At 43.3% G+C, this 15622-nt stretch overlaps 1 protein-coding gene across 1 annotated transcript; it reads right to left on the reverse strand.

Moving 5' to 3' along the window:
• Nucleotides 1-899: 899 nt before the first annotated feature.
• LOC139549745 (beta-secretase 1-like) lies at nt 900-15314 on the reverse strand. Its single transcript, XM_071360460.1, has 9 exons — nt 14364-15314; nt 6541-6629; nt 6054-6270; nt 5569-5706; nt 5180-5314; nt 4768-4869; nt 4367-4516; nt 3977-4148; nt 900-2175 (listed from the first exon to the last, which is right to left on the reverse strand). Exons 1-9 carry the CDS (start codon nt 14676-14678, stop codon nt 1931-1933), a joined length of 1563 nt encoding a protein of 520 aa, XP_071216561.1. The 5' UTR covers nt 14679-15314; the 3' UTR covers nt 900-1930.
• Nucleotides 15315-15622: the final 308 nt, after the last annotated feature.

The raw sequence follows: 15622 nt of genomic DNA on the forward strand, positions 1-15622 counted from the left end.
TTATCCACTTGGATGAGTTAAACCGTCATTACACTCCTTGCCAAACATTTTTGGCATATGACAGGGAGTACAAGGAGTGGAATGTTTGTTAGCCTGAGTACCAGTCTGTTCATCTAAGGGAGACCCAGGTAGACTAACAGGTGAGGTGAAATATAATACAAGTTTACAGATCTCTCACAGCAATATTTTGACTTTTAAATGAATGATACACTGATTATACTAAACGTTAGGAACCACCTTCCTAATATTGAGTTGCACCCCCCCCCCCTTTTTGCCCTCAGAACAGGCTCAATGTGTCAGGGTATGGAGTTAAATAAAAAAATATAAATGGACTCTACAAGGTGTCAAAAGCGTTCTACTGGGATGCTGACCCATGTTGTCTCCAATGCTTCTCACAGTTGTGTCAAGTTGGCTGGATGTCCTTTGGGTGGTGGACCATTCTTGATAGACTCAGGAAACTTTTGAGGTCCCGTTCAAAAGCCCTTCAATATTTTGTCTTGCCCATTCACCCCCTGAATGGTGCACACACAATCCATGTCTCAAGGTTTACAAATCCTTCTTTAACCTGTCTCCTCCCCTTCATCTACACTGATTGAAGTTTATTTAACAAATGACATCAATAAGTGATCACCTGGTCAGTCTATGTCATAGAAAGAGCAGGTGTTCATAATGTTTTGTTAACTCAGAGTATATTCCCATTGATTCTTGAAAAATACTACTTATTGGTCTTCTAATCATGATACTGCAGTATTTGGTCCATTACTTGGAGACCTTGACTATTTTCAACCTACATGAAATGCGGCAATACAAGATGCAGGATTCATTTAAACAACAGTGACACAAGTTCAGATGTCTGTATCTCACTCATCAGGGAAGGGGAATTAAAGTCAGGACACAGATTCTGTTATATTTGTTACTTTATTTATTCGCAGTCTGTGGTCAGTGCATCTGACACATATACATTTCAGATTTATTTACAGCAGGTCGATGAAAGTAGAATCTGTTGGGACATTTTAATATTTTGTTAATTTATTTAAAATAACACAACTATTTATATTCAAGCGCACCATAGGGATAGTGCAGTTGACTGTGGTTACATGAATATGTGGGTTACTGTCTGTGTCGGTGAGTTTTTGTATAAAGCTGTTGAGGGGTTGACTGAGATGTTCAAGCTGTTTGGAGGTTTTGAAGACATCTGTATGTGTGGGAGAATCATTGCGTGTGTGTGTGTCCGTGCTTTTCTTTTTGTGTGAATTAGTGCATTCACTAGCAGTGAGGTAATGCACAAACTGAATCAACAAGAGCCATATAAAAGTGCCATATCTGATATTAACTGTATTAAATACATAATCTTAGCTTTTTAATGCACACCAAGTAACATGGCTTCACCATAAAAGTTCATTGCATCTGATATTTGAGTGCTAATTTCACTCTTGAAAAGTTCACCCAATTAGCACTTATGATTAGCGTTCCTTAGCTGGTACTGTTGATGTCAAATCAAACAAATCCAATATATTCAATGATCAGGTCCATCCTTAAATTCTAGATAATCTAATTTGTACATGTGATCCATAAACACACATACATACATATACACACACCTCATACAATCACAAACACTCACACACACCTATACGTACTGTATATTTATATCATGCCCTTATATCAATAAAGTTGTCCACTGAATCCAGGAAGCCATTTACCCCAGCTTGCTGGTATATCCACCTTTGATGAATCCAAAGTAAATGGCCATTGGCTTGTTTGGTCATTGTGCTACCCGCCCAAGCCACAACCAACACCATCCTACATATTAATCTGTTTCTGCATTACTCAATGAGGCTGATGCGCACTCAACAACAATAAGCAAAGCTGCCATCTCCATTTCTGGTAGGCTTGCCTCTCCTGTGTACAGTATGTCTATGTCTCTCTATCATTTGAGGAGAGAGATATCATCAGCAAAGTCCCCAAATCCAGGTGGGCGAAGGCAGCGGGAAAAGCGCCACTGGCACACCATAAGGCACAATGGCAGCATGAAGAGGGCACAGATGCCCGCCATGATGTAGGCAATGGTCATGAGGGTGGACTCGTCCGTCTGCGGGATGTTGTAGCCGCAGTCCTCCAGGTCCACGCCATGGTACGGCCCCTCAACGGAGGCTGTGCGGAACTCATCGTGCACTGTGGCATAGAAATACACATAGATCAGCAACATACATACATACATACATACAGGCACACACACACAGTCTTGTACAACTAACCTTGTGGGGACACACAATTCAGTCCCATTCAAAATCCTGTTTTCCCTAACCTTAACCCTAACCCTAGCTCCAACCCTAATCCTAAAACTAACCCTAGCTCCTAACCCTAAACCTAATTCTAACCCTAACACTAATTCTAACCTTAACCCTAATCCCCCTAGAAATAGAATTTGACCTTTTGGGGACCAACAAAATGTCTCCACAAGTATAGTTAAACACGTCCACACACATACACACACACACACAAATGTTTTTTTTTTTTTTGTGCAAGTTTTTAAAATAAAAACTGAAATATTACATTTACATAAGTATTCAGACCCTTTACTCAGTACTTTGTTGAAGCACCTTTGGTAGCGATTACAGCCTCGAGTCTTCTTGGGTATGACTACTTGTGTATGACGCTACAAGCTTGGCACACCTGCATTTGGAGACTTTCCCCCATTATTCTCTGCAGATCCTCTCAAGAGCTGTCAGGTTTAATGGGGAGCGTTGCTGCACAGCCCTTTTCAGGTCTCTCCGGAGATGTCCGATCGGGTTCAAGTCTGGGCTCCAGCTGGGCCCCTCAAGGACATTCAGAGACTTGTCCCGATGCCACTCCTGGGTTGTCTTGGCTGTGTGCTTTGGGTCGTTGCCCTGTTGGAAGGTGAACCTTCGCCCCAGTCTGAGGTCCTGAGCAGGTTTTCATCAAGGATCTCTCTGTACTTTGCTCCGTTAATCTTTCCCTCGATCCTGAATAGTCTCCCAGTCCCTCCCGCTGAAAAACATCCCCACAGCATGATACTGCCACCACTATGCTTCACCATAGGGATGGTGCCAGGTTTCCTCCAGACGTGACGCTTGGCATTCAAGCCAAAGAGTTCAATCTTGGTTTCATCAGACCAGAGAATCTTATTTGTCATGGTCTGTGAGTCTTTAGGTGCCTTTTGGCAAACTCCAAGTGGGCTGTCATGTGCCTTTTACTGTGGAGTGACTTCCATCTAGCCACTCTACCATAAAGGCCTGATTGGTGGTGCTGCAGAGATGGTTGTCCTTCTGGAAGGTTCTCCCATCTCTACAGAGGAATTCTAGAGCTTTGTCAGAGTGACCATTAGGTTCTTGGTCACCTCCCTGACCAAGGCCCTTCTCCACCGTTTGCTCAGTTTGGCCAGCTCTAAGAAGAGTCTTGGTTGTTCCAAACGTCTTCCATTTAAGAATGATGGAGGCCACTGTGTCCTTGGGGACCTTCAATGCTGCAGAATTTTTTTGGTACCCTTCCCCAGATCTGTGCCTCGACACAATCCTGTCTCGGAGCTCTACAGACAATTCCTACGACCTCATGGCTTGTTTTTTTCTCTGACATGCACTGTCAACTGTGGGACGTTATATAGACTGGTGTGTGCCTTTCCAAATCATGTCCAATTAATTGAATTTACCACAGGTGGACTCAAATCAAGTTGTAGAAACATCTCAAGGATGATCAGTGGAAACAAGATGCACCTGAGCTCAATATCCAGTATAATAGCAAAAGCTAAATAAGTTCTGTTTTTTATTTTTAATACATTTGCAAAAATGTCTAAAAAACAGTTTTTGCTTTGTTGGGTATTGTGTGTAGATTGATGAGAAAAAAAATATTGAATACATTTTAGAATAAGGCTGTAACGTAACAAAATATGGAATAAGTAAAGGGGTCTGAATACTTTCCGAATGCACTTCTCATAGTCCCTCCGTCCCCCCCTCACCATGGCAGGTGCTGACGGCAAATCCAATGCGTTTCCTCTGGCGGTCGAACACCACATAGAAGCCCTCCATGATGACGGCGCCCATGACGGTGCCCGTGCTGGACTGGGACACGGCAAACTTATAGCAGTCCTCCTGGGCCGAGGCCACGTCCTCCACGGGTCGCAGGTACTGCTGCAGGGGGCACAAAGAAACAGCGGACACCAGTCAGCGGCGAACACCTACAATGGATGGTACATCAAATACTCTCTGTAGTTCTCAACACATCTAAATTGAATAAAAAGTTAAAGGGGTTTAAGAGAGGATCATCACTACCTCATTGAATTGATTAATTAAATAATGAAGACCTATTGTATTCAATGACAGGTAAGTACACAGACAGACACTGTTACCTGTGGGAGAATGGAGATGCGGAAGGACTGGTTGCGGTTCTCACTCATTAGGTAGAGCGAGATGACGGGGAAGATGTGCCACGGGGTGGTGCCAGCCTGCCAGCACACCAGCTGCTCCCCCAACCAGAACCCAGAGGGAAACTGCTCCGTCTGATATGGAGACATGGGGTTTGTGTATGTTTGTGTGCGTGTGTGTGAGTGTGTTTCAGAGAAGGGTAGAAAGAATATTTAGCAATTGCAGAAACTAGAGAAAGATTATAGCCATGAAACTATTACAGACATTAGACCTGACAAAAGGAATTTCACACGACACTAGCATAAACTGGCAGCTAGAAAGAAGAGAGAGAAAAAAACAACAGAGAGAGAGGGGGAGTGAGAGAGAGATGAGAAGAGGTACTCACAGACGAGGCTGCCTCGATGGCCTTCACGGCTGCCTTGAACACTTTGCGAGGGAGCCGGAGGTTAGTGGTGCCACTGTCCACAATGCTCTTATCATAGTTGTACTGATAGAGACACAAGCCAAGAGAGAGGAAGCAAATTGTCATTATTTATTCACTGTCACTTACTGCACCATTATTAGTGATAAAAGGTAAACAACAGACAGGTATTCAGGGTTAACTAAAGAGAATCCAGGAGCAAACAAAATATAAAAAGAGAAGGGGCCACCCATACTTGATATGTAATCACACATGCCTATAAGTCGCTTTGGATAAAAGTGTCTGCTAAAGAGCATATATTATATGAATATATTAAAGAGAAAGTGGAATGATATAGGGAGGAAAATGTTGATCAGAAAAACACACAGTATCTCACCTCCTTGCAGTCCATATTGAGATCCTGACCATTGACCTCAATACGCACAATGATGACCTCATAATACCACTCCCGGCGGATCGGGGTGTACCACAGGTCCCCAACATAGAGAGAAGAATCCACTCCACCAATGATCTAAGAAAACAGCAATCAAACAGTATCATCGGCTGGGTCCAAACTCTCAACACACTTTTCATCTCATATTGCCTTTGTAATACCGATTATAGCTAAACAATACCGACCTGCCTGCTTGCCTGGCACATACTGTACAATCTCTATGTATAACCCTTTTGGTTACACTAACACAACACACTGCTTCTGTGTATTTCCCTCAAACAGAAAATGTGTCTGTGCCTTTTCCTATCTACAGTATGTCTATTCTCTCTCACCATGCTGCCACCCACGGTGGCACTGCCCAGGCTGTAGTTCTGGGTGAACCCTGCGCCACACATCTGCAGGGAGAACAGGTTGGGCACGGGGGTCTGCCGCACCAGCGAGTCAAAGAAAGGCTCCAGTGTCTCATCAGGCTAAACAGAGGGGGTGGGGTGGGGATTTAGAAAGGATTTAAAGATGGGAAAAGGATAGCTATATTAAAGTGATTATTTTAGCCATCTTGTTGACAGCAAGCCTAAATTGACATTGTATCTTAACAAATCCATCACTGTGCATTTTCCACATTACAGTATAGTGCTGGCTCTCCACCCTCACCAGTGACCCTCTAACTGATCCCTCCCTCCCTCCCAGGCAATCTCTGCTCAGCCCTCTCTCTTTCCCGCTCTCTCCCTCCCTCTCCATCTCCCTCAAGCCCATCTCACCCATATGTTTTCAACCCAGCCCATTTCCCTTTCCCTCCCTCTCTCTTCCCCCCTCTCACTCTGGCGATCTCGGCGTAGGCCAGGCCCAGGATGCCCTCCCAGTTGGATCCGTTGATGAAGAAGCGGTCCGACTGGGTAATGGCAGCGATGTTGGCACGGAGCGAGGCGTTGGGGCCATGCGGCACAGACACCAGGTCAGTGCCCAGCTCACCCTCCCAGCGGCCCTGGGTGTAGGGTACATAGACACTGCGCCCAAGGTCGCGGTAGGATTTAGACCTATGAACAACAGAGGAGAAAAGGTGCTTACTGTATAAGTCCACCAAGGGAAGTGTGTGCAGGGCCATCTAAAAGGGAGAGATTCCACTGAGATTCACTGTTCAATGGGATTCATATTTAATATCATTTTTAAAGGGATAGTTTACTCAACAAAAATATGTTTGTATTTTGTCCATCAGTCCACTGTTGATATGCATTGTGCATGTCAGCAGTAAAGTTTTCAAGATGGAGCACTTTCAGTGTATCGTAATAAGATCCCATGGTACTCACAGTGAGCGATGGTAATATCTGCAGAGGAAAGGGTGAGCAGCTGCCCCAACTGCAAAGTTACTGCTGCCTGTGTCCACCAGAATATTCAACTAATTCCCAAACACACAAACACAACATAGTTGTCATTGTTATGAAACCCTATTACATATTTACTGGGCATTTTTCCAAAGCTAGGCCTATATATTGTAACAGGTATTCAGTAGGTATACAGCTGAAGTCGGAAGTTTACATACACTTAGGTTGGAGTCATTTAAACTCGTTTTTCAACCACTCCACAGATTTCTTGTTAACAAACTATAGTTTTGGCAAGTCGGTTAGGACATCTACTTTGTGCATGATACAAGTGATTGTTCCAAAAATTATTTCCATACAGATTATTTCACTTATAATTCACTGTATCACAATTCCAGTGGGTCAGAAGTTTACATACACTAAGTTGACTGTGCCTTTAAACAGCTTGGAAAATTCCAGAAAATCATGTCATGGCTTTAGAAGCTTCTGATAGGCTAATTGACAACATTTGAGTCAATTGGAGGTGTACCTGCGGATGTATTTCAAGGCCCACCTTCAAACTCAGTGCCTTTTTGCTTGACATCATGGGAAAATCAAAAGAAATCCGCAAAGACCTCAATTGTAGACCTCCACAAGTCTGGTTCATCCTTGGGAGCAATTTCCAAACGCCTGAAGGTACCACGTTCATCTGTACAAACAATAGTACGCAAGTATAAACACCATGGGAACACGCAGCCGTCATACCGCTCACGAAGGAGACGCGTTCTGTCTCCTAGAGATGAACGTACTTTGGTGCGAAAAGTGCATATCAATCCCAGAACAACAGCAAAGGACCCTGTGAAGATGCTGGAGGAAACAGGTACAAAAGTATCTATATCCACAGTAAAACGAGTCCTATATCGACATAACCTGAAAGGCCGCTCAGCAAGGAAGAAGCCACTGCTCCAAAACCTCCATAAAAAAGCCAGACTACGGTTTGCAACTGCACATAGGGACAAAGGTCGTACTTTTTAGAGAAATGTCCTCTGGTCTGATGAAACAAAAATAGAACTGTTTGGCCATAATGACCATCGTTATGTTTGGAGGAACAAGGGGGAGGCTTGCAAGCCGAAGAACACCATCCCAACCGTGAAGCGCGGGGTGGCAGCATCATGTTGTGGGGGTGCTTTGCTGAAGGAGGGACTGGTGCACTTCACAAACTAGATGGCATCATGAGGAAAGAAAATGATATGAATATATTGAAGCAACATCTCAAGACATCAGTCAGGAAGTTAAAGCTTGGTCGCAAATGGATCTTCCATATGGACAATGACCCCAAGCATACTTCCAAAGTTGTGGCAAAATGGCTTAAGGACAACAAAGCCACGGTATTGGAGTGGCCATCACAAAGCACTGACTTCATCCCTGTAGAAAATTTGTGGGCAGAACTGAAAAAGCGTTTGCGAGCAAGGAGGCCTACAAACCTGACTCAGTTACACCAGCTGTGTAAGGAGGAATGGGCCAAAATTCACCCGACTTATTGTGGGAAGCTTGTGGAAGGCTACCTGACACGTTTGACCCAAGTTAAACAATTTAAAGGCAATGATACCAAATACTAATTGAGTGTATGCAAACCTCTGACCCACTGGGAATGTGAGGAAAGAAATATAAGCTGAAATAAATAATTTGCTCTATTATTATTCTGACATTTCACTAAAACAGGGAATTTTTACTAGGATTAAATGTCAGGAATTGTGAAAAACTGAGTTTAAATGTATATGGCTAAGGTGTATGTAAACTTTCGACTTCAACTGTATGTGGTATATGTAGGTGTGTGTGTGTGCGTTCTTGCATCTTCCAGGGTTAAAGGACCAAATACATTGAATACACTGACTATAAGGACACTATCTCTGTTACCCTGGAGACAGCCATGCCTATTCATAAAATGATTCCCTGTAGCTGCTGCTAAAAACACTTCTTCTTTTCAGCCATTTAGTCCCTTTCTCTCTCTCTCACTCTCTCATCTCCTGGCATTATGTTACTGACAGTTGCTATGTATTGTTTTTATTATGCTCCAATGTCCTTCTCTTTTCCTTTGCATCCAACCCCTAGGCTGTTCTCGGATTGCTCTCTGTCTCTGTTTCTCTCTCTGTCTACCTCCTTCCCTCTCCTTTCGGTGTGAGTATCATATTTTGCGCAGTCAGTGAGTCAATCAGACTGGCAGCCATGTTTTGTCTCTCTGGTGACCAGAAGGACCCTGATCAATAATATATCTGCTCTTGAAATATCCAGGGATGCATCCCCACCAGGCACCCTATTCCCTATATAGTGCACCAGAGCCCATAGGGTGCCATTTGGGACACAGTCCAGGAACGTTCTTCTTCTCAGTGGCAGAGCCAAGAGCCTCGAGGACTGTGTGCCTGGAAGAACCCCCAGCCTGTTGCCTTAGTTTCTCACCTGGTTCCACACACACTCTCCCACCAACACAAACATGTCACTTGAAACACACTCATCACATGCACTCTGCTGTTCCATAACATATCCATGTCATCTTCTAACACTCTATCACAGGGGTGTAAATAGGGTATGGCACTCGCCATACCCTACAACACAAACTATTTAAAATAGGCTACTAAAATAAAACCTTTAAAAAAAATCAAATGTAAGGTTAGGGATTTAAAAAAATCAAATGTAGTTTAGCAGAACTACAGGGCTGACTTCAGGACCATGCAGACACCTGGGAGCAGGAGGGAAGGCTTTTTGTTTGGCTGGCTGGCTTTATGCAGAGCGCATCACGCAGCTGCAGGGAACAGCACAACTTTTTCTCAAAACAGTGCAGAGGTACAGATGGCTGTAGTAGATGGCTTTGGCTAGGTAACTGCTGACTGACTTGACATGAAACTAAACTAGAGGTTTAATCCTGGTGCTGAGCCAGTGCGTAGCAGCTAATTCTTGTATGACGTGTTTGTAGCACCTGAGGAGTGCTGGTGGCACCTTAATTGGGGAGAATGGACTTGTGGTAATGGCTGAAGCAGAATCAGTGGAATGGTATCAAATTCACATGGTTTCCATGTGTTTGATGTCATTCCATTTTCTCCGTTCCAGCCATTAAAATGAGACGTCCTCGCCTCAGCAGCCTCCACTGGTTTCTAGAACGTTCAGCCCCCTATTGACAGAGGTGAATGAAGCTACAGCAACAAGCTGATAATGTCTGGAGACATTTTAGCTTGTTTTTGCTGTGCTCCAAACAGCATTTTAGCATTTTTTTAAATCGTGTAGCAATGCAGTAGATGAGCTTTAATTTTCTTAACATTCCTTGGAGGAGAATGTCCCTCTGCCATCCATTCCCTGGGTTTAGCTGAAACTACACCCCTGCCCTACCACCACACCACATTCACCCCTTCCACACACATCAAAACACCAAGCCATGCATTGCAATGAATTGTTGGGGAAACTCAAATCAAATTTAAATCAATTAGGGTTACTAGGGAGATTATGCATAACAGTTTGTGTGGACCCATTTGCATGTTATATGACATTGAAATAAATAAAGATAAACCTTAGCATTGCTGTAAAGAGTGATTTAACTTTAACCTGCATAAACTCTCCCTCGGGCAGCCTCTTGGCATGCTCTCTTCCTTTCACTCTCTGATTGTATTGTAGAGGGTGTATTTTGGTGAGGAATACGCTGACGCCTCACAATTGATCTGTCCTGCCCGCATCCTGCTTCCCTTCACACAAACCACCCGAGACGCCTGGCCGGCTGCATCCTGACACACACACACCTCGGACCTGCTACAACCCTGCTACACTTCCTGTTTCTGGCAGAAGTCTAGAATCCCTGTCGCAAACCTCATCTATTATTTTAGAAGATATTATATCAGGAGCCTTAGGTTTGTAACGTCTCAGAGTGCTGATTTAGGATCAGTGTAGCCTTTTAGATCACAATTAATAGGATTAGATGGACAGGGGGGACCTGATCCTAGATCAGCACTTCTACTCTGTGACAATTGATACATACAGTTTACATCTTGAAGTTACTGTAACAGTCACACATTTGAGTCTTATAGTAGTCTATTCAGTAGGCCTACAGTGGGGAGAACAAGTATTTGATACACTGCCGATTTTGCAGGTTTTCCTACTTACAAAGCATGTAGAGGTCTGTCATTTTTATCATAGGTACACTTCAACTGTGAGAGACGGAATCTAAAACAAAAATCCAGAAAATCACATTGTATGATTTTTAAGTAATTCATTTGCATTGTATTGCATGACATAAGTATTTGATACATCAGAAAAGCAGAACTTAATATTTGGTACAGAAACCTTTGTTTGCAATTACAGAGATCATACGTTTCCTGTAGTTCTTGACCAAGTTTGCACACACTGCAGCAGGGATTTTGGCCCACTCCTCCATACAAACCTTCTCCAGATCCTTCAGGTTTCGGGGCTGTCGCTGGGCAATACGGACTTTCAGCTCCCTCCAAAGATTTTCTATTGGGTTCAGGTCTAGAGACTGGCTAGGCCACTCCAGGACCTTGAGATGCTTCTTACGGAGCCACTCCTTAGTTTCCCTGGCTGTGTGTTTCGGGTCGTTGTCATGCTGGAAAACCCAGCCACGACCCATCTTCAATGCTCTTACTGAGGGAAGGAGGTTGTTGGCCAAGATCTCGCGATACATGGCCCCATCCATCCTCCCCTCAATACGGTGCAGTCGTCCTGTCCCCTTTGCAGAAAAGCATCCCCAAAGAATGATGTTTCCACCTCCATGCTTCACGGTTGGGATGGTGTTCTTGGGGTTGTACTCATCCTTCTTCCTCCTCCAAACACGGCGAGTGGAGTTTAGACCAAAAAGCTATATTTTTGTCTCATCAGACCACATGACCTTCTCCCATTCCTCCTCTGGATCATCCAGATGGTCATTGGCAAACTTCAGACGGGCCTGGACATGCGCTGGCTTGAGCAGGGGGACCTTGCGTGCGCTGCAGGATTTTAATCCATGACGGCGTAGTGTGTTACTAATGGTTCTTTGAGACTGTGGTCCCAGCTCTCTTCAGGTCATTGACCAGGTCCTGCCGTGTAGTTCTGGGCTGATCCCTCACCTTCCTCATGATCATTGATGCCCCACGAGGTGAGATCTTGCATGGAGCCCCAGACCGAGGGTGATTGACCGTCATCTTGAACTTCTTCCATTTTCTAATAATTGCGCCAACAGTTGTTGCCTTCTCACCAAGCTGCTTGCCTATTGTCCTGTAGCCCATCCCAGCCTTGTGCAAGTCTACAATTTTATCCCTGATGTCCTTACACAGCTCTCTGGTCTTGGCCATTGTGGAGAGGTTTGAGTCTGTTTGATTGAGTGTGTGGACAGGTGTCTTTTATACAGGTAACGAGTTCAAACAGGTGCAGTTAATACAGGTAATGAGTGGAGAACAGGAGGGCTTCTTAAAGAAAAGCTAACAGGTCTGTGAGAGCTGGAATTCTTACTGGTTGGTAGGTGATCAAATACTTATGTCATGCAATAAAATGCAAATTAATTACTTAAAAATCATACAATGTGATTATCTGGATTTTTGTTTTAGATTCCGTCTCTCACAGTTGAAGTGTACCTATGATAAAAATGACAGACCTCTACATGCTTTGTAAGTAGGAAAACCTGCAAAATCGACAGTGTATCAAATACTTGTTCTTCCCACTGTATGTGGCAAATGTATGGTTTGTATTACTGTATCAAAGCAATATGGTAATAGAATTCCCTTCTATTACATGAGGGAAATATTTTGTTATGTTTCTTTTAGTGCGTCATATACATAGTTATTAATACTGGATCAATCTCTATGGTTGTATTTGTATCAATGTTTCTATACTTAACAAAAATATAAACGCAACATATAAAGTGTTGGTCCCATGTTTCATGAGCTGAAATAAAAGATCCCTGAAATGTTCCATACGCACAAAAAGCTTATCTTTCTGAAATTGTGTGCACACATTTGTTTACATCCCTGTTAGTAAGCATTTATGCTTTGCCAAGATAACCCATCCACCTGACAAGTGTGGCATATCAAGGAGCTGATTAAACAGCATGCTCATTACACAGGTGCACCTTGTGCTGGGGACAATAAAAGGCCAAATGTGCAGTCACACAACACAATGCCACAGAGTATTTCTGTCTAATAAAGCCCTTTTGTGGGAAAAAAGCGAATTCTGATTGGCTGGGACTGGCTCCCCAGTGGGTGGACCTGGCTCCCATGTGGCCTAATGAATTTATGTAAATTGACTGATTTCCTTATATGAACTGTAACTCAGTAAAATCGTTGAAATTGTTGCATGTTGCGTTTATATTTTTGTTCAGTATAAATATTAGTGAGTGGATGGAAGCCAGTGATGGTTTATCCTCCTAGTGGCACAATGGGAGTGTCCTAGGCAGGGCATAACATTGGCTCTGTCACACAGTAATCCCTGTGGTGTGCCAGTCTGTACCCTGCAGCTGCTTAGCTGCACCACACTGGTAATTATCTCCCCCCCTCTCTCTCTGCAGAATTAAAGGCTTCATTCTCTCCTTCTTTCTCCCTTCTCTCACATGCAAGAACAGAGACACACACATTTATTCTTGTTGTTCTTCTTCGTCACCATCTGTCATTTTAGAGGCCAGGTTACCAAGGTTTACCAAGGCCAGTGTTTCTTAATTCTGGTCCTGGGGACCCAAAGGGGTGCACATTTTAGTTTTTGCCCTACAATTAAACACCTGCTTCCACTCATCAAAGGTTTGATAGGAGGGTAGGTTTGACGTGCCACAATGCAGAGGATATAGGGCACAGGTGAGCAAAATGTCATACAGGATCAACTGAATGGGCGTGTCAGTGAGAGAGAGAGACAAAGTAAGACAAAAATAATGGTGTTCCAAAAAAGGTCCAGTTGTCAGGACCATTAATACAAATTCCATCTAGACACCGTTGCCCTAGAGCACACAAATAACTATACATACCTCTGCCTAAACATCAGCGCCACAGGTAACTTCCACAAACCTGTGAACAATCTGAGAGACAAGGCAAGAAGGTCCTTCTACGCCATCAAAAGGAACATCAAATATGACATACCAATTAAGGATCTGGCAAAAAATACTTGAATCATTATAAAAACCCATTGCCCTTTATGGTTGTGAGGTCTGGGGTTCCGCTCACCAACCAAGAATTCACAAAATGGGCCAAACACCAAATTGAGACTGCATGCAGAATTCTGCAAAAATATCCTCTGTGTACAACGGAAAACACAACAAAATGCATGCAGAGCAGAATTAGACCGATACCCGCTAATGATCAAAATCCAGAAGAGTCATTCAATTCTACAACCACTTAAAAGGAAGCGATTCCCAAACCCTCCATAACAAAGCCATCACCTACAGAGAGATAAACCTAGAGAAGAGCCCCCTAAGCATATTTCCCTCAGATTATACAGACCAACAAAAGATTTGAAAACAAATCAATTGGGTGAAATACCAGTGTACCATCACAGCAGCATGATTTGTGACCTGTTGCAGAAAAGGGAAACCAGAGAAGAACAAACACCATTGTAAATACAACCTATATCTATGTTTATTTATTTTCCCTTTTGTACTTGAACTATTTGCACATAGTTACAATGCTGTATATAGATATAATACGACATTTGAAATGTCTCTATTCCTTTGGAACTTTTGTGAGTGTAATGTTTACTGTTGTTTATTGTTTATTTCACTTTTGTTAATTGTCTATTTCACTTGCTTTGGCAATGTAAACATATGTTTCCCCAATACAGCCATTTGAATTGAATTGAGAGAGGGGGAGAGAGTGTGTCACCTTCTGTGGCGGTGAACCCACTGCCATCTCCACGTAGTAGCCCTGTCCGGATTTTCCACGAAGGTTGTCGATCATGTCCACGAAATTGATGCCACCGACCCCTCTGCGCCTCCGCGCTGCCCTCGACGAGCGGCGCCGGGCCAAATGCGGGGGTTGGGGCTCGGAGAGAGGGCCCTGTCGCAGTGGGAAGTGAATAGCCAGTGGGCCTGATGTGTTTGGTTCAATTTCAGCCTCGTTGGTGCCGAAGCTGACACCCACAAATAGGCAGACAATCGTCCATAAAAATACCATCCATCGAGGACAGAGTGCCTCCATTTTGAAATGTTATTTTAGGCTATATATTTTAGGACCCTTAATTTGCGCACTCGACCGTCTCCTTTCAGTTTGGTATCATTAGAAATGCTGCAGAACTGTTGTTTATTGCACCAAGATCAAACGCTGATGCTACAAAAATTGCCATTTGCAGCCATAATGTAAAAGTGTTGACATCTTTATTAAAAGACAGCGGAGTCCACTTGATTTGAATATCTGTCCGTGTTTATAGATGGTGTGGTATCGAGCGCTTTGCTGCGGCGGCCATACACCTTGTCCTCAATGTATGGGAGAAAAAAAACTATAATTTACAAAATCTTAGATAAACAACAGAAATATCCATGTGCCTATAGCTGTTGACAAAACAATCAAATTCAGTATAATGAAATCAACAACTGCGCAAGTAGGCTGATAATAAAATAAATCATAAAACGCATGAATTAGAGGTTGTCCAAAAAGGCTGAGGTCCCAATATCAATAATCCAGAGGCCCGTTACCCGTACGATCATCGTTCTGTCACACCACCAAAAATCCCAGTCATATAGACCACCATAATCTGCATCTCTCCTCTGTGCATTCTCTCCGCTACCTTCCCGCATTCACCCGCCTCCTCCATCAATCCTGCATCATCTCGTAACTGAGCTGAGCATCTCCCTGCAAGCACAACCTCAGCACGGGGCATTGTGGGTATAGTAGTTTTTCTATTCACGGGTAATAAAAGATAAGAGCCTTTAATAAAAATAGCCTATAATAAATGATAAAGCAAAAGAGCAAATTATTTTGAATGGGTCTTTATTGACATAATTTGAATACTAATATTTATTCACTTTAAACAATTCATTTCCCTATACGCCTTGTGTGCTTCGTTTAAAAAGTAATATCTAAAATCATCAGCCCAAGATGAAACGATCAATGATTGATCTCATGATAGAACTTTTCCACTTGGT

Source organism: Salvelinus alpinus, chromosome 22 (assembly GCF_045679555.1).
Source record: "Salvelinus alpinus chromosome 22, SLU_Salpinus.1, whole genome shotgun sequence".
In the NCBI taxonomy this organism is placed as follows: domain Eukaryota; kingdom Metazoa; phylum Chordata; class Actinopteri; order Salmoniformes; family Salmonidae; genus Salvelinus; species Salvelinus alpinus.

What these genes read in the sequence shown, in the direction of transcription:
- LOC139549745 (XM_071360460.1), bottom strand. Translation starts at nt 14,678, where the DNA reads ATGGAGGCACTCTGTCCTCGATGGATGGTATTTTTATGGACGATTGTC. An exon ending in TGGGTTCACCGCCACAGAAG is followed by an intron (nt 6,630 to 14,363) that starts GTGACACACTCT and finishes TTTGGGAATTAG; the next exon opens with TTGAATATTCTGGTGGACAC. An exon ending in GCATCTCCATTCTCCCACAG is followed by an intron (nt 4,149 to 4,366) that starts GTAACAGTGTCT and finishes TGCCCCCTGCAG; the next exon opens with CAGTACCTGCGACCCGTGGA.